The 27,445-nt window shown below is 47.2% G+C and overlaps 2 protein-coding genes and 1 pseudogene across 6 annotated transcripts; 2 read left to right on the forward strand and 1 right to left on the reverse strand.

The window, feature by feature from the left end:
* Positions 1–868: 868 nt before the first annotated feature.
* LOC125519038 (uncharacterized) lies at positions 869–5,585 on the forward strand. Of its 2 annotated transcripts, none has more exons than XM_048683921.2 (4): positions 869–1,380; positions 1,711–2,149; positions 2,230–2,328; positions 4,151–5,585. In XM_048683921.2, the coding sequence occupies exons 2-4, from the start codon at positions 1,742–1,744 to the stop codon at positions 5,381–5,383; spliced, it is 1,740 nt and encodes a 579-aa protein (XP_048539878.2). In that variant the 5' UTR covers positions 869–1,380; positions 1,711–1,741; the 3' UTR covers positions 5,384–5,585. The 2 variants fall into 2 exon arrangements, with proteins under 2 accessions (XP_048539878.2, XP_048539876.2); XM_048683919.2 differs by having other exon boundaries at positions 1,714–2,149.
* A 151-nt stretch (positions 5,586–5,736) lies between these two features.
* On the reverse strand, positions 5,737–24,593 carry LOC125519039 (AT-hook motif nuclear-localized protein 2). Of its 4 annotated transcripts, none has more exons than XM_048683924.2 (9): positions 24,192–24,593; positions 24,003–24,070; positions 23,475–23,545; positions 23,125–23,215; positions 8,604–9,115; positions 7,995–8,047; positions 7,048–7,176; positions 6,616–6,777; positions 5,737–6,273 (listed from the first exon to the last, which is right to left on the reverse strand). In XM_048683924.2, exons 5-9 carry the CDS (start codon positions 9,091–9,093, stop codon positions 5,986–5,988), a joined length of 1,122 nt encoding a protein of 373 aa, XP_048539881.2. In that variant the 5' UTR covers positions 9,094–9,115; positions 23,125–23,215; positions 23,475–23,545; positions 24,003–24,070; positions 24,192–24,593; the 3' UTR covers positions 5,737–5,985. The 4 variants fall into 4 exon arrangements, with proteins under 4 accessions (XP_048539881.2, XP_048539880.2, XP_087390654.1 ...); XM_048683923.2 differs by having other exon boundaries at positions 8,604–9,149; XM_087534528.1 differs by having other exon boundaries at positions 8,604–23,215; positions 24,204–24,593.
* LOC147958326 (uncharacterized) lies at positions 15,675–19,281 on the forward strand (annotated as a pseudogene).
* Positions 24,594–27,445: the final 2,852 nt, after the last annotated feature.

Raw genomic sequence — 27,445 nt, forward strand, 5'->3', positions numbered from 1 at the left:
CTCTTGCGCGGATCCAGCCGAGCGCCGCTCAAACTGCTAGATGGCGTCGGAGGAAGCGATGCCGCACCGCTGGCTCGTGGGGCGGGAGGGTTGGGTGGTGGGTGCTCGTGGTGAGAGAAGCCGCCCGCCTCTCGCGCGGATCCAGCCGAGCGCCGCTCGCATTGCTAGATGGCGTTGGAGAAAGCGTCGTCGCACCGCTGGCTCGTGGGGCAGGAGGGGTGGGTGGTGGGTGCTCGTGCTGAGAGAAGCTGCCCGCCTCTCTCGCGGATCCAGTCAAGCGCCGCCCACACTGCTAGAAGGCGCCAGAGGAAGCGCTGCCGTGCCGCTCGCTCGTGGGGCTGGGTGGTGGGTGCTCGTGGTGAGAGAAGCTGCCCGCGGCCGGGCGCGTGACCAAGAGCGGCGATGGTGGCGCAGGGAACGGCGACCAGGATCGGCCAGGCGCAAGGTAGGAGAGAGAGACTTGCGGGTGGTGGGCCGATTTTTTTTTGGTTTTTGTTAGCCTTGTCTATACCTCAGTCTTACGAAAAAGAAAGGGGGTTGGCAACGAATAAATTAAAAGAAAGAGGGATGGGTGGATGACAGGTGGGCCAGGCCCGGACACAGGCGGACGAGGCTGGCACAGTAACATCCCCTTTCTGTCCGCCTTCGACTCAAATGTAAATTAATAAATATGACATGAAAATGGTCCAAGCGGACACAAAATAGATATGGATCTCTATGTTATGCTGACGTTTTTGTCTGTTTTAATTGAAATGGACACGGGCGAACGAATTTAGTCGGTCCCTTGGAGTTGCTCTAAAATGACCTAGCTAGAGTACTAATAGTATTATGCCACTAGTAGTAATATAGTACTACTACTGTGCTATTGAGTGGCCGCAAACTACTTCAACCACTCAACTCGGTTCTGTTCTGTCCAGATTCGTTGGCCGCCTCACCTTGAATCCTTGATTGAACTAGAGAGTTCCCACCCTTACTTAAAGTGGATCATCATTCAGGTTCTCTGGCTGACCAATCTCCGACGCTAACACATCTCTGCTTTCCATTCTCCACGTAATCAGGCCTCTCCCAGCTGAACAAGAGAACCATTCATTCAGAAACACAGATCAATCCGACATATCCGATCCCCAATCATATGCAACGGACATACAAATACAGCTCATGCTGCTCTCGATCTGCCGCCAATCCCCCACACCCCATATACGCATCCATCATCCTGTCTCCTTCCACACCCCACTCGATCGTGTGCCGTCCGCGTCCAAGCAGCTGCGACTGCCCGCTCTATCATCGTCTCATCATCATGGAGGTGATGAGTTAAGACTGCGCAGCTAACCGGGATCGGAGTCGACTTGGCCAAGCTTCCATCCTCCTCCTCTTTGATGGGTACGTTCGTGTATACACATTTTCTTTCAAGTAGTTTTAGCATGTTCTTGAATTTTTTTTCAAATAAGATTAGCAGAGACTATCAGATCGTCTTTTTCCACCAATTAAAGGTGTGAATGATGAAGGCCACATGTTCATCTGTCATTCTCGCTTGCTTCTTATTCCTTCCGCTAAAGCTGCGTCCATGCTCCTTTTCCCTGTTCGATCAGATTGATTGATGTGACATTGTTCGTCCACCCAAGTACTGCCTCTTGATTCCATGTATAAAAGGATCACATTACTGTTCAGTTCTTGACATAGCCTCACACCATTACTGTTCTTGTCAAGAAGCAGCCAACCGGAGCCCGAACCCAAGGCGGCAATGCTGAGGCGGCGCGACGCGGGTGAAGCTGTTGCTGCTGTTGAGGAGGTGACAACGAGGCCCAAGATCCGCAAGCGGTGCGCGCTCTCGTCGTCGTCCGGCGCGTCGGGGACACTGAGGAGGCTGAGGCTGAGGCGAGGCGTGGTGTCGCTCCACCGGAGGGGATCAGGCGGCGTCTCTTCGCCGTTGCCGACCAGCTGGAAGATGTCCGAGTCGTCCTGGAGCCGGGCGTGCCGCGCCGACGGGATGCACTCGTCGGTGTCCGCCCGGAAGCTCGTCAGCGCTCTCTGGCAGATGAACGAGGGCGGCTTGCTTGAGGAGGAGGAGGAGGAGGCCCGGATCGCCAGGGACGCGGCTGCGCGCCGGGGCTCTGCGGCGGCGCACCGGCGCTGCGCGTCGTCCGTGGAGGTGAGTGCTGCCGCCGCCGGTATCATGAACCGTCGTGTTCTTGCAGTTTGATAATGATGTTGTTCCCGTACGTGGTGTAGATCTCCAAGAGGTCAAGAACGAGGAGCAAGGTGGTTTCGGAGGCTGATCATGGGCGCCATTGGCTTTCAGATAACCTGAGCAATGCCGGCACAACTGGGGTAATTAACCAACTCTTGATTTGCTCATTTGCACAACTATTAGCGATACTGTTGATCTGCTTTTTGAAGATAGGAAATAATACACATATGGATCTGCTCATCTATCTTAGAAATGTCTATATATGATCCTTTTGGTACCTCACACATATAGTATGGTACTACAGTACTACTACTAGTGGGTATAGGGTACAGCCCGACACTAAACATGGCTTTGCATTTCCAAGGATTCTCCTTCATTGTGATAGCCACATGCATGCATGCACCTTTGCCCACCTCCCAACTAGGCTTTCTAACTAACTATATAAATTTACAGAACCTGGTTTGTCTATCCCGCTGCTGCTAATCTCATCATGTGATGTCTAGCTACGCTGTTAATTATTATTGTTTGATTAGGCGAGCCTTGTGATTGAGCACCTCGTTAAAATTGGGAATACTATTTTAGACGTATGCGGCGTCGGTAGGTCGACGGCGGCGTAAAGTAATCGGTTTTCAGTTGAACTTGACCGTCTCGTTAGCAGGATGGCATGGCAGATTCGGCGGTTGTCCGAGTTAGTTGACACTTGTGTTTTCAATTGGTGTGCAGTGCGGCAGTCGTTCAAGAGGGCCATGACAGCCTCAGATACGACTGTGTGTCTGTCTGTCGAGACAAGAGCACCTCATCATGCCCATAGTCCTTTGTCTTCCTTCTGCACCTAATTAATCAATCGCCCCTAATTCAGTAAACTTGCATGTTCGATCGGACGGATTGAAATGCGTGGAGCATGACTAACATGACTACACCTTCGTCCCATAATGTAAAACGCCTTTTGATACTACACTAGTGTCAAAAAACGTTATACATTATAGAACGGAGGGAGTACATTTTTGGGACCGTCTATTCATCTATCATCTGGGAAAAAAAGTTAAGTTTCAGTCGAATTTTGGGTCTGTTAGATCTCCATCCAACAGCCACAATAGCGTGACCACTTTTCATGTTCTTCCTCCCGCGCTGCCCTCCACGATTGTCCTCCGCTCAACTTCCCCTCACAGTCGTGCTGCCACATCCCTCTAACCCCCTCCCCCCGCCCACGTCCTGTTTCGGCGACGACAACCCTGCACCCACCTATCAACCTGCTTCTTCGACTGGGACGCCACATCACGCGGACGACGCAGTGTGTCGTCCCCATCTTCAGCGAGGTCCTGGCTCCGCCTCTGGCTTCGTTTGAAATCGACTGATGCTTAATTTTTTTTCAGTTTAGCTATACATCAGTCGACTGAAAATTCGATTTGGATCAGTCGGTTTTCCCTATCGCCGGAGGGAAGGAAGAAAGAGCCGCAGCGGGGGCTCGCCGGAGAGGCTACCCCATTATCTATCTTATGGTTTTAGGTGGGGGCGGTGGTGCACTTTGCCGGAAAAACCCAAACGCGGGCAGGCCTAGAGGGATGGCCGGGGGCGGCGGAAGACCGGCGATGGGGGGTGGTTCCAGGGAGGACAGGGTGGCGAGGCCGGCGGTGGTGGCCGGCGGTTCTGCCGGTGGAACTCTGGGAGGAGGAGGAAGAAGAAGGACCGTGGGCCGTTAAATCTCCATCCAATGTCTAGAGTGAATCGACTGACCCAATTTCAGAAAAATAGCCTAACCTGATTTTTTTTTCAAGGCACCTAACATTACCAAAACCAGTACATTTTTATATGGAGCTGATACGTCCACACTAAACAAATAGCGGCCTCTGCATCGCATGAGCAGAATGAGCACGGCAGACAATACTAATTGAACAAACAGGTTTCTGATAATTCTGCAGTTTACCATCTTCTTATATTAGTTTGTTCGTGAATCTTGATCAGGTGCACCCATGCGCTCAAGACTCTAGCTCCACATGTTCAGCGGACAGAATGGCACACCTGCAGGACATGTACAACAGCCTGACGGCGTGCAAGGAGCTCGTCAGAGTCCTCGGCAACATCTGGGGGCCGGGAGACCTGAGCCCGTCCACGGCGTCGCTCCTCTCCGCCCTGCGCTCCGAGCTCGACCTGGCGCGCGCCCACGCGCGGCAGCTCGCCAGGGAGCGGAGCCACCGCGGCAGCGAGACGGTGGAGCTCATGAAGAAGCGACTGGAGGCGGAGGCGCGCGCGTGGAAGAGCAAGCAGCGGGAGAAGGTGGCGGCCACCGTGCGGGTCGTGTGCGACGAGCTCGACGGCGAGCGGCGGTCGAGGCGGAGGGCGGAGCGGGTGAGCGCCAAGCTCGGGAGCGCGCTGGCCGAGGCGGAGCGGGAGCTCGAGCGGGAGCGGAGGTCGAGGGAGCGGCTGGAGAAGGTGTGCGACGAGCTCGTGCGCGGCGGCGGGGTGGAGGAGGAGGCGAGGCGGGAGGCCGAGGAGGCGCAGGCGGAGGTTGACCGGGAGCGGGAGATGCTGCGGCTCGCCGACGAGCTCCGCGAGGAGCGGGTCCAGATGAAGCTGCTCGAGGCGCGGCTCCAGTTCGAGGAGAAGAACGCCGTCGTCGAGCAGCTGCGCGGCGAGCTGGAGGCCTTCCTGGAGACCAAGAAGCAGGGCCTCCTGGAAGCGGAATCACCTGCCGCCGCCGCGGATGAAGAACGCCAAGCCACTCACGACGATGATCGCCATGGATTCTTCGAAGCTGAAGAAGGTGCCGATAGAATCGCTCGTGTTGATGCCAGCAAGAGGACGGACGTAGACGACGATGGAGGAGGATCCGATGATGGTTCAGACGGCAGCGACATGCACTCCATCGAGCTGAACATGGACGGCAGAAGCAAGGACTGTGGCGGCTGGAGCTACAGCACCGCTTCCAAGGAGACGATCACACCGACGGCCAAGAAGGCGGCGTCTGCGGACAGCAGGGGAACGGGGTGCGCCGATCCGTGGGCCAGCGACCGGCGGTCGCTGGAGGAATCGGAAGGAGGCCAACGGTGGGACGACGAGGAAGGGCGCAGCGACGTCGACGAGGAGGACTCCGAGAGGTACCAGGCCATCAAGAACCTCAGGGAGCAGATGCTCGCCGGCCATGGGCTGGGTTCCATTTTCCTGCCGGGAGCATACGAAGGAAATTATACGGCCTGAGAGAAAACAATGATGAGATTGGTTTGGCATGGAGCGATGAGTTGGATCGATTGCCGCTCTCTTCTCCCTTGAAACTGTGTGTGTGCATAGCTTGTGGGTTCAGTCTTCCTGGACGACCATTCTTCTTTTTTCATAGGATTGTCATTCTGTTTTTGTACATAAAACTTCTTTTTCTTCCAAACAAGATGTTCCTGCAAAGCCATATCAACCTTTCTTCCAATAAAAATAATAAATTAATAAAATGTAAAAATGAGCAAAACTGGAGCTGGGAATCGATGAAAGTTGTGGGGTGAGGACCAAGAGTAGCAGGTTACCCTCGAGAATGGCATTACGTTGATCAGATGTGCGCAATATGACCATGAAATGTTTCATTAACTATAATATCACGAAGCATCATTCAGGTTCAAAAACATAACTTGACCACACGCATGGGCCATACAACATATAACGAGACTGAAAAGTTCAACAAGTACGAGCAGAAAGCTAAGCGTCTGGAAATAGTAGGGAAAAATAAGCATTTGGAGCTAGGAGCGAAAAGCTAGGAATTTAAGCTGACTGGCATCTGGAAATAGGAAATCTGTGTTGAATGTGCAAGCCGGACTCTAGTTTGATGGGCTTCCTGGGCCACTGGAGGTTTCATTCGGGGCAGCAGTCGGTGTAGTAGCACCTGGAGTTCCACTGGCCACATCCTGTTTGATCTCCTCTTTTTCATCAGCTGCAAACCCTCCACTGGCCACATCCTGTTTGATCTCCTCCTTTTCATCATCTGCAAACCCTCCACTGGCCACATCCTGTTTGATCTCCTCTTTTTCATCAGCTGCAAACCTTCCACTGGCCACATCCTGTTTGATCTCCTCTTTTTCATCAGCGGCAAACCTTCCAAAGACCACCTGCGCATCAGCGCAACAAAATGCAAAGCATTAAGAGGACGCACAAGGTTCTCACTTGCAATAGATGTGTATTTTCGTAAAACCATGCCATTTCCCTAAGAAGCTAGTACATATAAAAAGAAGCAAATACTGATTTTACATAGGGATATTAATATGTGTACAATGTATATCGTATGGCAGCACACTTTTGTTCCATATAGTTTTCCAGACTTAGGAAGCACACATAGCCTTTAACTACTTCAACAAACAGAGGAAGATAGAGTGGGAGCTAATTGACGTATATGGAATAAAGTTCTTAGTTGGTCGTTTAGAAGCATGCTAATCCAAGTGAAAGATGGTAACCTGAACAGGTGAAGCTGCAATCAGAGGTCCTGCTAACCCACCGCCGAAGAGAGAGCCATCATGACCAACAAGCGAAATACTGAATCCACCTTTTAGAGTGCTCAGTCCATTACTTTTTGACAGCAGATACACGCCAGACAAAGAGACAATGTCAAAATAGCCCTGCATATTGAATGCAAGGAATTAGATATTGTTTAGCATTGGATTAGCAGCATCTCTAGAGGCCAAACAACGACATTTATTTGGAAGACCAGAACTACAAAACGTTGATAATGGATACAATTAGGCAATTTCTTTAACTACTACTACTTCACATTTCATTTTGCTTTACCATTCTCTTAATTTGGTTGGAGCTGAAGTATAATTTGTAAAGCATACCACCAAAAAGGGATTTCCAGTGTACAGATTCCAAGCAAAAACAATAAAGCAAACCTCATAAATAACAGTTCCACAGGAAGAAGCTGGTTGCTTCAGTGTCACATTGCATACAGCGCCCTCGGCAGACAGGATACAAACTGCCCACCCATTCCCACAATAGGAGATGACTTTCGCTGCTACATCCTGAAACCATGGATTCCTTATTAGAATTTTAGAATGATACATGCATAAGTAGTAGTAATAGATAACCTATGGAAAAGATGGGAAAGATATTTAAAAACAGGAAATGTGAGGGACACCACCAAGCTCTCTTCAAAATAATGTACGATGGATATAGATATAACCGGTTAAAAAAATGTGCTAGAAGAATCAAGAAAGAAAACTTGGCCATTGAATCGGGAATACATTAAATAAATGGAACAACCGAACAGATGAATTTCACCAGTATTAAAGAATACGCTCATATCACAAGTAACAAAAAATGAAAACTAATCTTGTCTGGATATCTATGAGAATTTAATAAATGGCCTAACTTCATAATTGCATTCATGTTCATCATACTGAAGCTCCAACTTATTACTGAACGCCTCGTGCACATGTGGAGTCGATGAAACAACTTTTGAATATGTTGAAATACATAGACATGAGAAAATACAATTATTTCTTGCAGAAGCAGACAACACATACACATAATCATACTAAGCAGGAGCTTCTATATGGCCAGGAAAAAGAAGCAATATTTATTGTAAGTTTTAACAAACATATGAAGTGCAAGTGAAAATATATATGTACAGCTCACATAACGTTAAGTAGGGGCAACTTCACTAAATATTTTTAATATTTAACACTAAATATATCCACACACAAAAATCATATTTTTCTAAAAGGAACCACCACTTCAATTAGATACCCTGATATCCAGTAGTATCCAGATACTATGATAAAATATTAATAGATCACTGCAATGTCTCTAGGAGCATCATAAGAGTAGGAAAATTTACCTCTCCACCTTGGATTGTTATGACCTGAGGAACGAATCCAGTCGCATCTGGCTCTGCCGGAAAAAGAAGAGATCCGTTTCAAATTATAAACCATTGGGAAATATATTGTGATGTTGGCAAACTGATTATAGCACTGATGAGCATGAGCCTATAAATAGTACATGACTGAACTAACATCCTAGAAATATAATTCCAAAGCACCACGAATACTTCTGCGAGGAATCCCAACGAAAGCTTAGTTTCCATGTCTAACATGTGGCAACTCTTACTGAATGTCCAACATAGATAAATAATTCCATGCTTGATATAATGTACAAACCAATATGCTAACATTAAGAATACCAGGTATAAGTACTGACACCTTAGCAGTAATATTTTAGACTAACTAGCGAGAAAGGTCATATTTTTTTTCTAGCATTCCTAAAAGGTGAGAGTTAGGCCAGTTGAGTTGGGCAGGACTGCTGCCTCTGGTCATTTTGCGGTGGTCGTTACTACATATAATTATCAGGACTAGAATACCATCTAACAATCATATCCATCTATGCACTTTTGCTCTTTTCGCTACTCTACATGCGTTGACTAACAGAGGCAAGAAAGAATGCTATATACCTGCTACTGCCAACTCCCGCTGCTTCTTGCTGGTTGTGGACCTCGGCGGCCATACCCTCTTCTTCTTGGCCCGTTGTTTTGAATTCTCAAAGGGTGGTGGCGGTAATGGCGACGGCAGTGGTGCCTGGGGCCTCACGACGCCTACGCCCCACAATCCCAACGTGAAGCCCGGGGGTAGAACAGGTGTCGGGGAAGCGACAACACCAATAGGATATGGTGCCGGGAAGATAGCTGGCGGCTTGGTACCATCTGGGGTGTACTTCCGCGGGCGGCCGCGCTTCTGCTTGGGTGGCTCAGAGCTCGCGCTCATGGCAGGCACATGCACAACACCGTTGTTGGCCGTGGGACACGATGAGTGCGGTGCAGAATAGGAAGCGTTACCTTCGTGGGCGTCGTCCAGGCGGCCACCAACGATGGGTTGTGGCTGAGGATGAAGCGGGCTCTCGGGCATGTCCGCGCCATATGCCGCCTCACCCGCCGCCTCCGACATGGCCCCTCCTTCCCTTTCACCTCTCGACACAACAACAACAACCAGAAAACTCCCCCCTTCAATTTTTTCTCGACAACTCAGTACCAAACATATGAACAAATCCAGAGCTTTTATAGGGAAAGGGCGGGTCAAAATTTCATAGAGGACCCCAAAAATACATGGAATTTACATGAGCTATTTACAGTTGTCCTTTCACCATTTTGTGGTGGTGACTATCCTACAATGAAGGGGGTGACTGCATTTTTAGTAAAAAGATATTTACTTTGGGATCTAAAATTGTCGTGGATATTTTGTTTTATGGGCAAATCATTAAATGAAAACCCAAAGATGGCAAAAAATAAAAGAAAATCCGAATATGGCAAACAATAAATGATAACCCAAAGATGGATAGCATAGTAATAAATACAAATCCAAAGATGGCAAATCATTAAATGAAAACCCAAAGATGGCAAAAAATAAATGAAAATCCAAATATGGATTTTCATTGATTGCTATGCCATCTTTGGATTTTTGATTAATAGTTATGCCATCTTTGGATTTTGACTAATTACTATGCCATCTTTAGATTTTTGATTAATAGCTATGCCATCCTTGGACTTTCATGGGCACTGTTGGAGTCCACCAATGGTTATCTTTTCAAGTTGGCCATGTTTGGATTTACATTGTGTGAGGGATAGGTTAGAGGGGTGTGGTTACCGTGCACTCGAGCCGATGTTATACATTAGATGGTTTAGGTTTTACCTAATCACATTTTTCGTAGTAATCGTGCATCCTCATATCAACAAGGCTTGGATAAAATGCATCGAAAACTGCTAGAGACCGCGAGAAGTCATTGGAATTTGTGTAGGAAAGAACCCATGGAATAGAAAATTAATATTAGGCGCTAAGTGGCTCTTGCACACACCAAGGCCATGGTTACTGCCAACCTTAGTCACCATCAAGGTGTTCATTTGAGAAGCCAAACCTCCATCAATGCAAGAACTAAGTGCCATCATCGAAGACTAATTGAGAGTCGAATAATAGGCTCATCGCAAGAATTGAGTCACATTGGCAGTGGGACAACCCCGTGTTGACCTAGGTCTGGATCCACCACATGGATCTCGCCACGATATTATGGAAGAACGCTATATCAACCAACTTTGTGTTGAAGTGTATATGTAGATTGCCTGTCCCTTTCCATCAGTTTGGACTTTTGGTTACATTGGCTAGTGCATGAAGCTTAACATGGTATCAGAGCCTAAGGTCTTGAGTTCAAGTCCTGGCTTTCGCAATTTATCCAAAAATTGTTGTTGCCCCCTCTGCGTCCACATATAGGCCTTGAGCCATACCTCTGACTCTATTCACTTAGTTCCCGCATCACATGTGAGAGGGGGTGTTGAAGTGTATATGTGGGTGCCTACACCTTTCCATCAGTTCAGACTTTTGGTTGCGTTGGCTAGTGCATGAAGCTTAACACTTCGGACAACCACCCCTGTAACAAAGCCATCGTCGATCTCATCTCGACAACTTGCCTCCGAGAAGCAACAACCTCCATCCACAAACAAAAAAACGAATCTCGCTACCCTGAGCGGACAACGAGCCAACAAAGGCCACCAAATCTTCAATTTAACCATGGCGAGGAAGAAACGATAAAAGAATATTAAACACCCTCATTGCCCTCATGCCGGACACTAAAACCTAACCCTACCTGTATTCACTTGTGGGAAGGGAAACACGGTTCACTCCCCCCCCCCCCACACACACCTCCGGAGCGGTGGTTGTAGTGAGTAGAACACAGGAACTCACCATAATTGATCAAGGGGTTGCCTCCTAGTTGCATTTTCTCTACATATAAGGGAAGAAAGGGAAACAAAATTTGCATGATCAGAAATGGATGAAGGCATGCCATGATCTTTACACATAAAAATATTCAAATAACGAATGGCAACCCAAATTACATGGGAATTGGGATGAGTTGGTGTTCTCATGGTAGGAAAAAAAACTACTCCGATGACCAATTCCCCTAAGTTTCATCATCGATTTTACTCTTCACCACCTCCATGATAGATCGTTGCCATATTCCACAAAAGACTGTACAGACAAACCAGCAGAAAAGAGGAGTGAACTCACCAAGATTGTAATTGTCACAAAAACTAGAGGTGGTGTCCTCCATTAAATCCATAATATGGTCATCAACGAGCTGATCCGCCATGGAATTAGCCACCATGGACTCAAAGTTCTGATCATCAACGAGTTGATCCGCCAAGTGCTTACTCATGAATTTGATTATCGATGATTTGTTATGTGGTTGTCCACCTTGTGCTCATAACCACAGTGATGAGTGGACCTACGTAGCACCGCCAAAGTAAAACTAAGAGAATGGAGGTCGTGTCAGAGGTAGAGATAGAAAGTAGAGAATGGGAAGTTTGTGGCAAGGCTTGAGGGAAGCGGCTAGTGTTGAGGGAGCATCGAGGGTTAAGGGAGCAGTGAGACTTTTTAGGAGGGGAGTAGAACACAACGACAACGGGGTGGGTGGGGGTGGGAGTGGGTCTAGTCATGTCGGTTCACACCATTCCTCTTTTAGATGGGAATGCTGGAATGTCACATTTTGTAAGCTAGATGTGATGTACTCCTCCCTGACAGGATTCTTAATCAGTTCACGCCTCCCCGATTATTCCAGTATATTCTTAGTCGGCTGCATATGAGATCAGAATCCTCGTGGTGTTCATGTTTGTTACTGGAGCAAAGGTCTCATCGTAGTCAATGTCTTGGTTGTACCTCCTCGCCTTTCAACATGCCCTTCTACATTCTACTTCACAGTGTATACCCACTTGCAGCTATGCCTTCTTTCCTGTTGGAAGGGATGTTAGTACCCATGTCTTGTTCTTACACAGAGCCTCCAGCTCTTCCACCATGGCCAGTCGCCACTTTGAGTCCTTTGCCTTCTTCCAGTCAGTCAGAATTGACACAGATTGAGGAGAAGCAACAAATGTTTTGTGGGATGAAGATAATGCTTCATAGGAGACATACTTCCCAATATCATTGTCATCAAACCTATACCATTTCTCTGGTATCCTTGTTGTTGCTCGAATAGTTCTCAATGCAATTTTCCCCTTAATTGACCCTTCAGCCTAGTCTGCGTTAGAGGAGATGGAAATCACATGAGTACTACCCTGTTGTTCCGTCAGTGGCTGATCTAGTTGCTCCCTGATGTGCAACCCCACCACCTTGCTTCCATGAATACACCTTTAGCTCCTTCTCTTGCTCTGTTGTCCACCTTGGCACACTACCAATCTGAGCTGGTGCACGCTTCCGTGAATACACCTTTAGTTGTTCACCTTGCTCTGTTGTCCTGCTGTCCACCTCGTCACACTACCAGTCTGAGCCGGTGTAACTACATCACCGGTGGAAGCTAATGCTTGTATTACATGCACCACAAGAGTTACTAATGAGCCGCATGTTGCTAAAGGTGACTATTGCATCATTCGCATATGTGTGCTACTACTCTCCCCCCTCTTGACCAATTTCCGGTTGGGGACATTAGTCTAGTTCTTCAAACAAGACATTTAGATCAGTTTTCTCACCATAAAAAGGTTCCGATTCACGGAACGTAACATCCATGCTCACAAATGTCCGCCTCACAGACGGACTCCAGCATTTATATCCTCTTTGTCCTGAAGAATACCCAATAAAGATACACTTGACTTCCCGATGATCCAATTTGTTTACTGATGGCCTATGATCACGAACAAAACAAGTGCAACAAAACACCTTGGGGGGATCTGGAAATTTATTTTCTGTGAAAACCAACTCACACCTTGATTTCATACATGTGACCCGGGATGGCTTGTGGTTGATCAAGAAGGTGACCATCATGACAGCTTCACTCCACAAGAACCTGGGCACATTCATGGTGAACATCAATGCCCGGGCCACCTCTAGCAGGTGGCGACTTTTCCTCCGTGCCATCCCATTCTGAGGTGTGTCCGGACAAGATGTTTGATGCAGGATGCCCTTGTCCAACATGAAAGCACCAATTACCTTGTTAATAGGCATGCGAATTTGAAACCTTGAGGGTACCCTGTGACCCCCTTTTGTTCAACTAAATGAACTAAAAAAAATTCAGAATCACCTCAATTTTGAAACTTTAATTCATTTGGTTGAACTAAGTAGGGTCGGAGGGTACCCTAAAGGTTCCAAATTTGCATCCTACTTGTTAACATACTCGATGCCGTTGTCGGGTCTGAGTGCTTGAATTTTCACATTAAATCGAGTCTGAACAAGTGCATAAAAAACATTGAAACACTTCACTTTATGTTTCAGAAGATAGATCCAAGTCATCCGCGAATGGCAATCAATGAACATAACGAAGTACTACATACATCAGAGTGGATTAACACAAAAGGAAATATGCTCCCAATCCCCTTACTCACATATGAGGTTCTCATGTTTAGCAAACTCACACGCATCACGGTGCAGCTTGCTCTTGTCCATGCCCTGTTAGTGTCTCTGGCCCACGACTACAAGCAGAGAGCCCATCACATCCCAAAAGACTAGCTTGAAGGGACTGTGGCTCTCTCCCTTATAAGGTGGTTCTAGCCTCCTCCCGTAACCGAGGTGGGACTAAAGTCACTGGAAACGCCCAATGGCCAGTAACCTAACACACCACTCATTACATCAGGAAATACTTGAGACACTTTACCAAAAGACACATGTCCCATCCTACAGTGATGGATTAAGTCTCTAGTCTCCTTATCCTCAGCAACAACAACTAGCATGCCCATTGCGTCCCGGTCCATCATGTTGCGCTTCATGTACCACAACCCCCTACACCTTGTTCCAGTTCCAAAGACTCCTGCCCGCCGATCTCATGGATCAAGAACTCAACCTTGTCAAGAATTATTCGGCAATCAATTTGGTCAACCAAAGCACTCAAGGACACTAAGTTCATGGGAAAAGCTAGCATATGCAACACTGAGGATAATCCAATATTCGGTGTGCAACTAACTATCCCAACACCTGTGATGAGTTGGGCTGTCCTATCTGCTATGTGAATGTTTTTCTGATGTGCGAGAGAGTGTGGAACATAAGGTTTAAACTCATTAAAAGTCTCCTGCAACATGTTGTGACGCTCCAGAGTCAAGCACCATTTAGAGTTTATTTTATGGTCTGCTATTGATGTGTGTTCAATGTTACCTTCATTTGTATCGACAAAGTTGGCATAGCTAGTAGTAGTCTCCTGCCCTCCTGCAGGTTGCTTTCCTTCAGCTGAAGCAGCTACATTTGCCTTGGGAGCATTCCAAGAACCACCACTCCCATTCCAACCACCTCGGCTGCTACTGCCAACACTACCCTCGGCCTATGTCTCTTCTGCGGGTTAGCCACTCTATAAACATATTCATTTCCATCTCTTGACTGCAGGCGTGCCTCTTCTTGGGACATCACAACAATGGCCTCATCAAGAGACACAAACGTCGGCTCATCTAGCAGCGCAACATGCCTACTCTCAAAAGCTTGATCTAGGCCTTTTAGAAACTGCATCACACACCTGTGCTGAACCCACTTCCTGTCAATCTCCATGGACTCCGCATGTGGAAACTCAAGGGGATCACACTAATCTCCATGGACTCTGCATGTGGAAGCTCAAGGGGATCGCACTGATCCAGATCTGCTCAAAGGTGTTGCAGCTTATTCACATACACTAGCATGGTTCTTCACCTTGACGAACAACATGGATCTTGTCTTCAATTTAAGACATGAGCATCAGGTTTCCCTTACCGGAATACCTCGTGGACAAGCATACTCCACACAGTAGAAGCATTTGGCAATGCCTCAACAGACACTGCAAAGCCTAGAATCATGGAGTTCAATATCTAGGCCAGGGAGTTGGTGACACTCCACTTCTTCCATTATGAGCTCTCCTTGTCAGCCGGTTCTTCAACCCTTCCAAGAACGACTAGCTCAAGTAGCTGCCCACTGTTGAACCAGTATGGACCCTAGCCCATCTTGATATGTCTGTTGGGCCCAAGCCCATGAGTGGATCTGACCTAGAAGAGGTGCTTCTCCTCTGCCCCGTGCGAGCTGCCACACAGTGTACCACGCGAGCCACCAGACACAAGAAGGAATCCTGTCTGAAGGTACTTCCCTCCCGTACCAACATGGTATCAGACCAGGCGGCGGCGGCGTAGTCACTCGCTAGCGAGGTGGCGGGACCCAGGCAGGGCCAGGCGGGGAGAGGCGGCTGCAGGCGCAGCCGTGCGCGTGCGCGAGAGGCGGCGGTGCTGTGAGGTGATGGCACGGCACGGGAGCTGCGTGGCCGGCGACGACGGAGCTAGGAGCAGAGGCGGCTGACGGTGTTGTGGCAGCGCGGCAGAGGAGGTGCGGCTCTGTGGGAGCTCGATTTGGATTAGGAAGTCCTCGAGCTGGACCGCTGTTGTGTCTGCTGTTGCTATTTGTCTCTGCAGCTTGCTCGTGAGGCTGTGGATCCAAATTTTCTTTTGGGGACTTGCTGCGGTGTGGTTGCCGTCGTTGAGAGCTGCTACTGTTGAGTAACTGGAGTGTGTTATTCTGAGGGCTACTGTTGCTGTTTATCCCGACCAACGATGGCTGAACCAAATGTTGTTGCTGAGGCTTTCGAGAAGCTCGCGAAGATCCTCGCAGAGTCCAACTCTAGGGCCATCGTTCCCTGACAGGAAGTGTCTCAGAAACTCAAAATGCCGCCCCTGGACATGAAGCTAGAGGGGGCGACAAATTATTTGAGTTGGTCCAGGAGGGCTTTGTGGGCTGTGGAGCAGAAGGAGCTTGATGGACATTTGTTGGGCATCGTTGCAGAACCAGGAGACAAGTGTAGTGCAAAGGGAAAGAGGTGGACGGCCATCCACTCTGTACTTATGGTGTGGTTGTTGAACTCCATGGTGCCCTCCATTGGACGCTCCGTGGAGGGACTATCCACACCTGCTGAGATATGGAAGATTCTGTCCACCCAGTACTCTGGCAAGGGCAATGTCATGCTCATTGCTCAGATTGAGGACAAGATTAGGTTGCTGCGCCAAGATGATGACATGTCAGTGATGGCATACGTGGCAGAACTGCAGGCTCCGTGGGCTGACCAGGATAACCACGACCCTTTGGAACTCTATGATGCGGCTTCAATCGAGTCAGGGCACAAATGGATGGCACACAGACGTGTGCTGAAACTTTTGGCTGGATGCAAAGGTTGCTTTGATGGCATGAAGGCTTCTCTGCTGCACCAACCTAGTCTGCCTACCATTGCCGAGGCTATTGCAGTGATGACTCAAGAGGAGGTGCGCCTACTCTTGAGCATGCAAACGTGAAGGTTGTGCCAGCTTCGACATTTGCAGTCGCTGAGCGCATGGAGTGGGGAGATCCCAACAAATGTCATATCTGTGGGGAGGTAGGACACTGGAAGAGGGAATGTCCAACTCGTGGCAGAGGCAGGGGATACAACAGAGGGGGAACTGGCAGAGGCAGGAGTGCTAGAGGTAGAGGTGGATACTCACAGACCTTAGGGGGTCAGGCTTCTAGGGGAGAGGTGGCTACTCGGGACACTCGAGGGGTCAGAGAGCTCACATGGCCGTTGCAGGAGACATGGGGACGTCAAAAGGCAATGATGTAGCCTATGGTCACTTTGCTCACTAGGCCTCCACTGATGAAGGTAATTCGGAAAGAGCATCTCTTGCTACTAATGAAAGCGCTCCAGAGTGGGTTCTTGACTCTGGAGCATCTAAGCATGTTGCTAGTAAATTCTGTGTGTTCGAGTCTTACAATAAGCATCCCCCTTCTCACACGGGCACTATACAAACGGTTGATGGCACAAAACATGTCATAGGGGTTGGTACAGTAAAGTGCACTCCAACCATCTCCCTATCCTCAGTTTTACATGTGCCAGCTTTTCCTGTCAATTTGGTATCTTTCAGTGCTCTCATTGATGACATAGACTGTCGTGTGATCCTTGACAAATTCGGTTGCGTGATTCAGGAGTGACAGACGAGGCAGATGGTTGGGACTGGCACCAGGCGTAGGGGGCTCTGGTACATGAACCAGGAGGTGCAGCCGGACTTGGTGTGTGCTGCGACCATGGAGGACAAGGAGAAGGAGGCGATGATCCATCACTGTAGATGGGGCATATATCTTTTGATAAGATGAGTAGAATCTTTCCGGATGTTATGTGTGGGATAGGCAAGGGCAAGTTGGCATGTGATGCTTGCGAATATGCCAAACACACAAGAGCCTTATATGTGAGTAAGGGACTTAGAAGCATATCCCCTTTTGTGTTGATTCATTCGGGTGTATGGACTTTCCCAGTTGTGTCAATGAACGGAATGAAGTACTTTGTTACATTCATTGATTGCTATTCTCGTATGACTTGGCTTTATTTGATGCGTCACACAGATGAGGTGTTTAGCTGTTTTCAGAATTTCCATGCCTTCGTGAAGAATCAATTTCAGGTGCAGGTGCAGGTGATCAGGACTGACAATGGTACATAGTATGTGAACAACACCTTTGGGGCCTTCTTGTCTGATCAAGGTATTCTTCATCAAACATCATGCCTAGACACCCCTCCTCAGAATGGAGTGGCAGAAAGGAAGAATCGACATATTCTTGAGGTTGCTCGGTCATTGATGTTTACAATGAATGTGCCCAAGTTCTGGTGGAGTGAAGCAGTTATGACAGCCACATACCTGATCAACCGGACATCATCAAGAATACTAGGCATGAAATCGCCGTGTGAGCTAGTATATGGAGAAACTAAGTTTGTTGTTCCCCCAAAGTTGTTTGGCAGTACTTGTTTTGTTCGTGATCATCATCCTTCTATTGGGAAACTTGATCCGCAAGCAGTGAAGTGTATTTTTCTGGGCTATTCTTCTAGTCAACAGGGGTATACATGTTGGTGTCCCTCTGAGAAGCGTAGGTTTGTCAGTATGGATGTCACCTTCAGGGAGTCTGAGCCATTCTATGGTGACCCCACAGATCTAAGTGTGTTGTTTCAAGGGCTTGACCATTCACACTCTGTGCAGAATGGTCAAGAGGGGGAGAAGGTTGTATCTCGCACTCAGGAGGGTTCTGTGGACACCAACACTGATGATGATGTGCGGGTTCAAGTCCAGCCAATTGTGGGTACAATTCCAGTTGGTACTCTCACTGATGGTGATGTGCAGGTTCAAGTCCAGCCACCAGTGGGTTCCATTCAGATTGGTAATCTCCAACTCCCTATTCGAGATCGATGGAGAAGACTCCCCTAGTATACTCTCGACGACAACCACAAGTGCCACAAGTGCATGACTCATCTGACACTCGTCTGGTATATTCTCGATGGCAACCACAAGTGCAGGGGGAGCAGCAAGGCAGTGGTGCAAGCTCATCTGACACAGTGGAACTGCCTATTGCGTTGCGAAAGGGGACACGTGAAGCAACACAAAAGGCTTTACCACCGGAGGTTTTTGATGATCATGACACTGGAAAATTATGTGTCTTATGAGGCTTTGTCTCCTTCCTATTAGAGTGTTTGTTGCGTCTCTTCAAACTGTGTCAATCCCAAAAGAATGGAGGGCCACAAAGCAAGATCCGAAGTGGCATGAAGCGATGATAGAGGAGTTGGAAGCATTGGGAAAAAACAAGACGTGGGTGCTAACCACATTGCCAGCAGAAAAGAAAGCAGTGAGTTGTAAGTGGATCTATAAAGTGAAGTAGAATCCCGAAGAGAAGGTGGAACAGTATAAGGCCAGATTGGTCGCCAGAGGATATAGTGAAACTTATGGAATTGACTACGATGAGACGTTTGCTCCCGTGGCAAAGATGAACACAGTAAGGATATTGGTCTCCTGTGCTGCAAACTTTGGGTGGAAATTGCATCAATTAGATGTCAAGAATGCCTTCTTGCATGGTGAGTTGCAGGAAGAAGTGTACATGGAGATACCACCAGGTTTTGGTACTTCAGAGACCATGGGGAAGGTATACAGGCTGAAGAAATCCTTGTATGGACTGAAGCAATCACCGAGGGCATGGTTTGATAGGTTCAGATGTGTTGTCCGTGGCATGGGGTATGGTCAGTGTAACGGTGACCACACAATGTTCTACAGGCACTCTGAAACGAAGATCACCATTCTTGCTGTTTATGTGGATGACATTATCATCACTGGAGATGATGAGGAAATAGAGATTGAAGGGTTGTCTATGCAAGGAGTTTGAGGTAAAAGACTTGGGCAATCTAACATACTTCCTTGGCATAGAACTGGCTCGGACAGAGAAGGGAATATCTTTGTGCCAACGAAAATACACCTTGGATCTCTTGAGTGACATGGGCATGATGGGATGTCGTGCAGCCCCTACTCCGATTGAACAAAATCATCAAGTGAGCACAATCAGGTGAGCTAGTGAATAAGGAAGATTATCAGAAGCTGGTTGGGAGGTTATTGTACTTGTGTCATACAAGCCTGACATTATGTACACCGTGGCGGTTCTGAGCATGAACCAAGAAGTGGACATCTTGATATTGTTCACAGAATCCTGGGATACTTGAAGGGGACTCCGGGAAAAGGATTGTGGTTTGCGAAGAGTGGACCTCTTGAGGTGGATCGCTATAGTGACTCTGATTGGGCTAGTTGTCAAGATGATAGAAGATCAACTTCAGGCTACTGTGTGTTTGTGGGAGGAAATTTGGTGTCATGGAGAAGCAAGATACAGACTGTTGTGTCTAGATCAACAGCAGAAGCTGAGTATAGAGCATTATCTCAAGGGTTGTGTGATATGCTCTGGGTGAAGCACCTACTGTGCGAGTTGAAACTTCTGAGGAAGGGACCCTTGAGGGTGTGGTGTGACAACCAGTCAGCTATAGCCATTGCTAATAACTCAGTTCAACATGATAGGACGAAGCATGTGGAAATTGATCGCTTCTTCATTAAAGAGAAACTTGATGCTGGGATCATCAGCCTTACACATGTCAGCTCTGGGCAGCACTTTGCAGACTGCTTGGCAAAGGGACTGGGAACAAAGGACTGTAACTTGGCGTGTGACAAGATGGGGATGATACATGTCTACCACCCATCAAGGGGAGTGTTGAACCGGTATGGGCGACCACGAGTGTCGTCGCCGGGGCGGCCGCGGGTGCGACCTCAGCAGTCGCTGGGTGCGGCAGTGCGTCGGCCCCGTCGACCAGGGCGTCCTCCTTGATGTAGTCGGCCGTCTCCAAGTAGAAGAGGCACGAGCAGACATGGCTCGGCGTATGGAGCTCATCGCAGTTATAGCAGAGGCCCTGGCGCCGCCGCTCCATCTGCTCCGCCGGAGAGAGACGACGGAAGGGCCGCGTCACGGCCGGGGTGGTAGTCGTCGGGGCGGCCGGGGATGGCCGGCCCGGCGCAGGGGGCTGCCAGGCGGCCTGTCGGCCTCCGCGAGCCGGGGCTGCCCGCTGCATGGCCTGGGCGCGACACTCGAAGGCGGGCGTAATACATGGCCGTCTGGAGATCCTGCGGTCCACGAAGCTCTACGTCCACGCGGATGTGACCCGGAAGTCCACCGACGAAGAGGTCGGCCCGCTGCTGCATCGTCACGCCCGACGCGTGGCACGCCAGGGCCTGGAAACGGTCAACGAAGTCTTGCACCGTGGAGGTGAAGGGAAGGCGGCCGAGCTCCGCCAGGCAGCTCCCGAGGATCGGAGGCCCAAAGCGAAGGAGGCAGAGCTCGCGGAAGCGCTCCCAAGGGGGCATGCGGCCCTCGTCCTGCCCGAGGGCGTAATACCATGTCTGTGCCGCGCCACGGAGGTGGTAAGAGGCGACCAAGGTACGCTCCGGTGCGAGGGTGCGCTGCCCGTGAAAGAACTGGTCGCACTGGTTGAGCCAGTTGAGGGGGTCCTCCGTGCCGTCATATGTGGCGAAGTCGATTTTGGCGAACCGCGGCGGTGTCTGGGTCGGAGCGCCGTGTCGAACTGGCTCGGAGGTGCGGAACAGCGAGGCGGGTGGTGCCTGGTCGGAGTAGTCCGGGTAGTGACCCGCGGAGCCGAATGGCCCGTCGAACTGCGGGAACGGGGTCATCTGTTCTGGAGCCGTGGTGTAGACCGGTGATGGCGAAGATCCAGCCGCCAAGTTGGTAGTGGCGACGAGAAGGGCGGGAACCGGACCTGATGGATCGGCAGGCCGGCCGGCGAGGACGCCCCCGAACTGGGCAGAGGTGGCGCCGGTGGTTGCAGCGTCTGTGGTGGAGGGTGGGAAGGCGCGATGGGTGCTGCGGGGGGCGGAGTTGGCCACTGCGGCCATAGAGGAGCCGCGGCTGGAGGCTGATGATGCTGCAGCAGCGGCGGTGGCAGGCCGCTGGGGTGCCCCGCCTAGAACGGCAACAGCGGTGGCCCGCCGCTTGCAGGCATGCCTTGGGACGGCCACGATAGCGCGGGGTGGCCGTAGGCGGCGATCGGCGCAGCCGGAGGCGGTGCTTACGGCCCTGCTAGGTACAGGTAGAGTCCCTGGACGGACGTCACGAGATCCCGCAACGTGCTGGTGACCTGTTTCGGCGTGAAGACGGTGGTCGTTGGCGGCGCGGAGGTGACTGGGGCCGGCGGCGATGGGGAACCCGCGGTGGTGATCGGGCCCGACAGCGTGGGGGCCCCGACGGTGGTCATCGGGGCGGTGGTGACGACGGGCAGCGGCGGCATGGGTGTTGATGAAGACGTGATCGAACCCGAGTCTCTGGATACCAAATTGGTAGAACCCAGGGTCCTACCGGACCTGCTCCTCAGGTTGTAGGGGAAGGACGGGAGTGGACATGGGCGAGGGCGCGGCGGCCAACCCGCAGGCGCCGTTGCGAGGTGGAAGGAGGGAGGCGGCGGTTGAGAGAGGGGGCGGCTAGGGTTTAGGGTCCGGCTCCTCTGGGAGCCGGGCAATAGAATTCTTCTTATTGCTTAATCTCAAAAATAGTCTTACAGCTAGTATATATAACCACGATGCTAAAAAATAAGATAACTTGTGGGCCAAGCCCCTAACTAAATCTGCCCGGTGGGCCTCCTACGGGCATAAGTCTGCCCGGTCATAACATGGGAGAAGAAACCAGAAATACCCAATGAAGACATCACAATGCGCATAGAAACTGGTGCTTTCGAATCATTGTTACTGTTAGCCTCCTGTCGAAGATGTAAAATTCATAAAACCTTAATTAGTACAGCAGGGAAATGATTGAAAAAGACACTAAGTCAGTTGCCAAGGTTCAAAAAGGCGTTGGGCGTTAACTATACGTTTTGGGACCTACTCGCACCCAACTCGCTTATGCGCTGCCTCTTCCTGTCTCCCTTTGCTGCACCGATGCTGCCTCTTCCTCTCCTTTCTCCCTTGCTGCGCCGATGAGAACCAGCCAGAGAATCTCAATCCCTCGCCGGAATCAGTCGACTTGTTGTCAGAGTGGTTGAACCCTTGTCACGGAGGATGAATCCTCGCTGGGAGATTGATTCCTCACCAGAAAAGACTGATTTCTCGCCGGCCGCTTTTTTGAGAGCCTGGGGCTGCCAACGCCCAGCGCTTAAGCACGCCTAGGTGAGAGCGCCTTTTTGAACTACAGAATAGCTAATCTTACACAAAAACTTATTTGACAGATGTTACCTAAAAGTATATATAAAACCAAAGAAACCACATGGCTCACAAGAACCATCTAATTTCATAGCAGGGAAAGGACTGAAAAGGACTAGCTCCATTCCTATGTAAATAGCTAATCTTACACTGAAACTTATTGCACAAATGGTAATTAAAAATAATCAGACCGGAGTCACAAGAACCATCTGATTTCACAGGCCAACTAAGACATTCAGTGCGCAATTTTTTCCAGGTTCTCAAAAATAAGTTGGTAATGCTAAGATCTTAAGCACCAAACTGCACCAGCAGCTAATAGAACCTTATTCTCAATTTAGAAAAGATCCATGCCGATCCCAAGATAGCAAGATATACAAGTGGGGAGAGACAAAACAGATTTCAGATATAACAGACATAATAGTTAAAAGAAAAGGTAAATCGAAATAAAACTTCAATAGACGAATCTAAATCGACATGATTTCAGTACCGGAGCAACTATTTTCTCCAGCCGTGAGCTCTTCGCAGGTTTGGCTTCAGATGATTCAAGAATCCTAAATCCCATCCATTATCTTCGTCAACTGAAAAAATGCCAGAAGGATCAGTAAGCCCAAAAACTTATACAAACGAAATGGCTAAAGAAATACCAAGGGGAGCATTTCCCTCCTAAGAAAATATTCAAGCACAGCCTAAGAGGAGCAAATGGTAAGTCTGTCATAAAATATGAAGTTGGTTTCTCAGGGACACAACATTTGGTTTCATTAGATAATATAAATCAAAAACATGGTCTACTTTTGTGCGGAAAAGTGAAGATCTACAAAAACAATCAACATGACAAACCTCTTTCAGTCAAGGGCAAACTTCTCTGAGTCCCATAGCATAACATCAATTTTAGGATACAAAGGTGTTCCCTGAAAGGAAGGCAGTTCAACAAAATAGAAAAAAAGCTATAACAAAAGCCAATACAGAGTCGCTGCTCAGGCCAAGAAAAAAAAACTATAACAAAACTGGAATTAGTATTCCCGGAGTTCCCTCTCCAGGAAGATACAAAATTAAGATTAAGTGGTAGGAATCAATGAGCTGGATTACTTTCTTTATAATATATATATGTCTGGCCCTTTCGAATTTATAAAACATCAACAATCGGAACTTAAGTTCCGGTTCTTGTTTCTTAAATTTTGGTTGTAGTTTCTTAAGTTTCGATTGGAATTGTACTTTTGTGTTAATTGAGGAATATGTCTATTTTTTCCCGGGTCTAGAACCTGTAATTATTGAAATGGACTAGGCTTGAAATTGCCGCCTTGGTATCGAATACGATATTTATCTAATTGAATTAAAAAGGGGAGGGTGCGTGTGCAGAGATCGGACCTGCTTGCGCAATCAGGTTAGCGCCATACGTCGAACCTTTATAACTTATAAGTGAGAATCACTGGAACCTGAGGCAAAAAATTATGCATTTTGTTAGAATGATCATGACGGCAAACACGTGCAGTACCACTCCTAGTTTCAACAGGAACAATAGCATTAGAACAGAACTTATTCACAATAACAGTTTACCATCACAACTACCATGATGGATGAACCAAACAGAGAGGTGAGGGGATCCTGTGGGATGGAGAATACAGGGCTTGTTCGGTTAGGCAGGGTTTGAAGAGGTTTGGAAGGGATTAAATCCCTTGCAAGTCAAAATCCCCTTCAATCCCTTTGGTGAGGGGATTAACCGAACAGGGTCACGCGGAAGTGACCCCCTGAGGTGAGGGCGCGCCGCGGGGGTGGGGAGAGTCTCCTCGAAGACGGCGCGGCGAAGAGAGCGTTCGGCAGGAGCGGCGACGACATGAGCAGGCGCGGCGGCGGCGGCGACGGCGGCGGCGCTTGTTGTCTCGGTCAGTGGCAGCGGCAGGTTTTCTATGGCAGGAGGGGTTCGAGAGAAAAAACTTATGTATGACGCTCCATGCGTCAAAATGACGGGGCTTCGCAAAAGAGGGGAACCAAGCGAACCGGGGATGGGCGGGCCCATTTGCGTATACAATAGAATTAGAACGAACCGGGGATGGAACATTCTAGAAGGTTCCTAGCCAGTTTTTACCGGTTTTGAGAACCTTCTAGAAGGTTCCTGAACCGTTTTTCCTTCACATTTCATTTTTCTTTTTTCTATTTCTGTTTGTTTTTATTTTTTATAACTTTTATTTGAGAAAATGTTCAAGAATTTCAAATACTATTCAAATTTCAATATATTTCATATTTTAAAAAGGAAATTAAAAAAAATGCATTATTTTTCTTTCTGTTTTTGTTTTCCTTTTCCTTTTTCTTTCTTTTACATTTCACTTTTTAAAAAAAATTACACCCTCCAATCCAAAATAAGTATCACGATTTTGTACCGAGATTAGTTTAAACCTTCAAATTTCAAATATTATTCTTGTTTTCAATTTGTTCACAAATTCAAAAAATGTTCATAAATTTTAGTTTTTTTTATTGTTTACAAAATTTGTTCACGAATAAAAAATGACTAGGAATTTCAATTTTTTACACATTCAAAACAATGTTTGTATTTAAAAAAAAGTTCTTGGTTTCAATTTTTTGTTCGTAAATTCATACAATGTTCTATTTTTTCAGATTTTTGTTCACAAATTCAAAAACTGTTCTCATTTTCAAAAATTGTTCCGAATTTAAAAAAGTTCACATTTTTAAGAAATGTTTGAACTTTCTAAACCAAAATACGTGTATGTTTTTGAATTTTTTAATAAATTCAGAATATATTCATATTCATACTTGTAGAAATATACGCTTTTATAAAAAAATAAAGATTTCAAATTTTCTCAATCTGTTTCAAAAAAATATTCACTATAGTAATTGATTCTGTTTTACTACAGTAGCGCAATCCGAATCTGCGACTGTGGTTCGTTCTTTAAGGTATGTGTTGCTTTACAATCTACTACGCTGCTCCACTGGCTAGGAACACACACACCTTCACCAGGCGGATCCTATTTGACGCCCGCAGGCGTCAAAAGGAAGCCGCGACGCTCACGTGCGGTATCAGTTGGGCCGACCCACTTCGGGTTTCACGTGCGGGGTTCTTTTTCGTTCGCTGTTCGGGGGCAGCTCGCTTCTGTTTCGTACGATATCTGCTGCATTTCTTTTGGTTTTCTTTCTCTAGTTTTCTTCTTTCGTTTTCTGTTTAGATTTTTCTTTACTCTGCTTTTGTGGGCTTTTCTCTCTTCCAGGTTTGGTTTCTCTACCGGTTTTTGTTCCGATTTTTTTCTTTTTCAGATTTGCTTTTCTTTGGTTTATTCTTTCAGTTTTTTGTTTATTTTTTTCGTTTTCTTCTCTTTTCTGTGTATTATACAAAGAGCTCACACGTGTATTTACAAAAATGTTCGTCATACATTTAAGAAAACGTTTTCTATATACTAAAATAATGTTCATTGTACTTTTTATAAATTATTCAATGTGTATTTCAAAATTGTTCAACGTATATCCCAAAAATGTTCACTGTGTATTTATATATTGTTCATTGTATATCAAAAAATGTTCAATATGTATTTAAAGATTGTTCAGCGTATATCCCAAAATTGTTCACTGTGTAAATATTGTTCATCGTATATCACAAAATGTTCAATGTGTATTTAAATATTGTTCAGCATATATCCCAAAAATGTTTACTGTGTATTTAAATATTTTTCGTCGTATATCACAAAGTGTTCAATGTGTATTTAAATATTGTTCAGCGTATATGAAAAATGGCCGATGTGTATTTAAATATTGTTCAACATATATTACCAAAATGTTCAATGTCTATAGAAAACTTGTTCATCCTATATAAAAAGTTTCAATAACTGTTCGGAATTTCAAATTTTTGCTCATGTTTTTTTAAAAAAATTCACTTTTCCAAAAAAATTGTTCACGTTTGAAATTTGTTCACAATTTTCAAACATTTTTCATCTTTTAAGAAAATTTATTCACATTTTCTATAGGAAATGGAGAAATAAAACCGGATCTGCCTCTGTACTAAGTACTACTTTGAAGTTAACGCTGCAGTTGAGCTATCAATGGTTGCTAGTTCGACTGGTGTTGCTTGCTGCTGTCGCAATTGAGGTAATCGGTTCGACTCCATATCCCCGTTGTTATTTTTCTTGATATTTCCTTCGGCGTTGCGAATGGGCCGGCCCGTACGCGCGCTCGTTTCAGCGAAGGCTCAACCCTCTGCCGCTCGCGGGCGGCGAACAGGAGCTCTCCCTTCACCAGGGGCACCAGTTCGATTCCTCACTAGTGCGCCGCACATTTTTGCGATTCTTTTCGGCCCATAATACCGCGTAATGTGACGCCGCCCAATGGGCTGGCCCAGTCGGGCTTCCTCCTCTTCCCAATGGGTAATGGGCCCAACCAAAGGAGATATGTATCTTCAACCCAAACCCCTTAAAACAATCGGGTTTTACGTTTTTCTTCGTTTCTGATGTGTTTCTTTTGTTTCTTTCTACTGTTTCTTCGGTTTTCACCGCTTTTTATTCTTTTTCTCTTCCACACATGTCTACATTTTTTGCACACCCATATTGTACATTTTATGTATGCATCAAGAACATTTTTTATGATTGGTTTAAAACATTTTCAAAAAAGTTTATTTGCTTGTTGACTACTTTTTTCATGCGCATTGAATATATTAGGAATATTTTTTAATACATTCTTAATACTTTTAAAATTTATGACTAACTTTTTTATACAAGATCAACATTTAGAAAAACATGTTCTAATGTTCAGATTTTTAATACACGATTATAATTTCCATATACATGAGGGACATTTTTTGTAGACCTTTA

The sequence above is a fragment of the Triticum urartu genome, chromosome 7A (genome assembly GCF_056163025.1).
Source record: "Triticum urartu cultivar PI428250 chromosome 7A, HENAU_Tu73, whole genome shotgun sequence".
NCBI classification, from domain to species: Eukaryota; Viridiplantae; Streptophyta; class Magnoliopsida; order Poales; family Poaceae; genus Triticum; species Triticum urartu.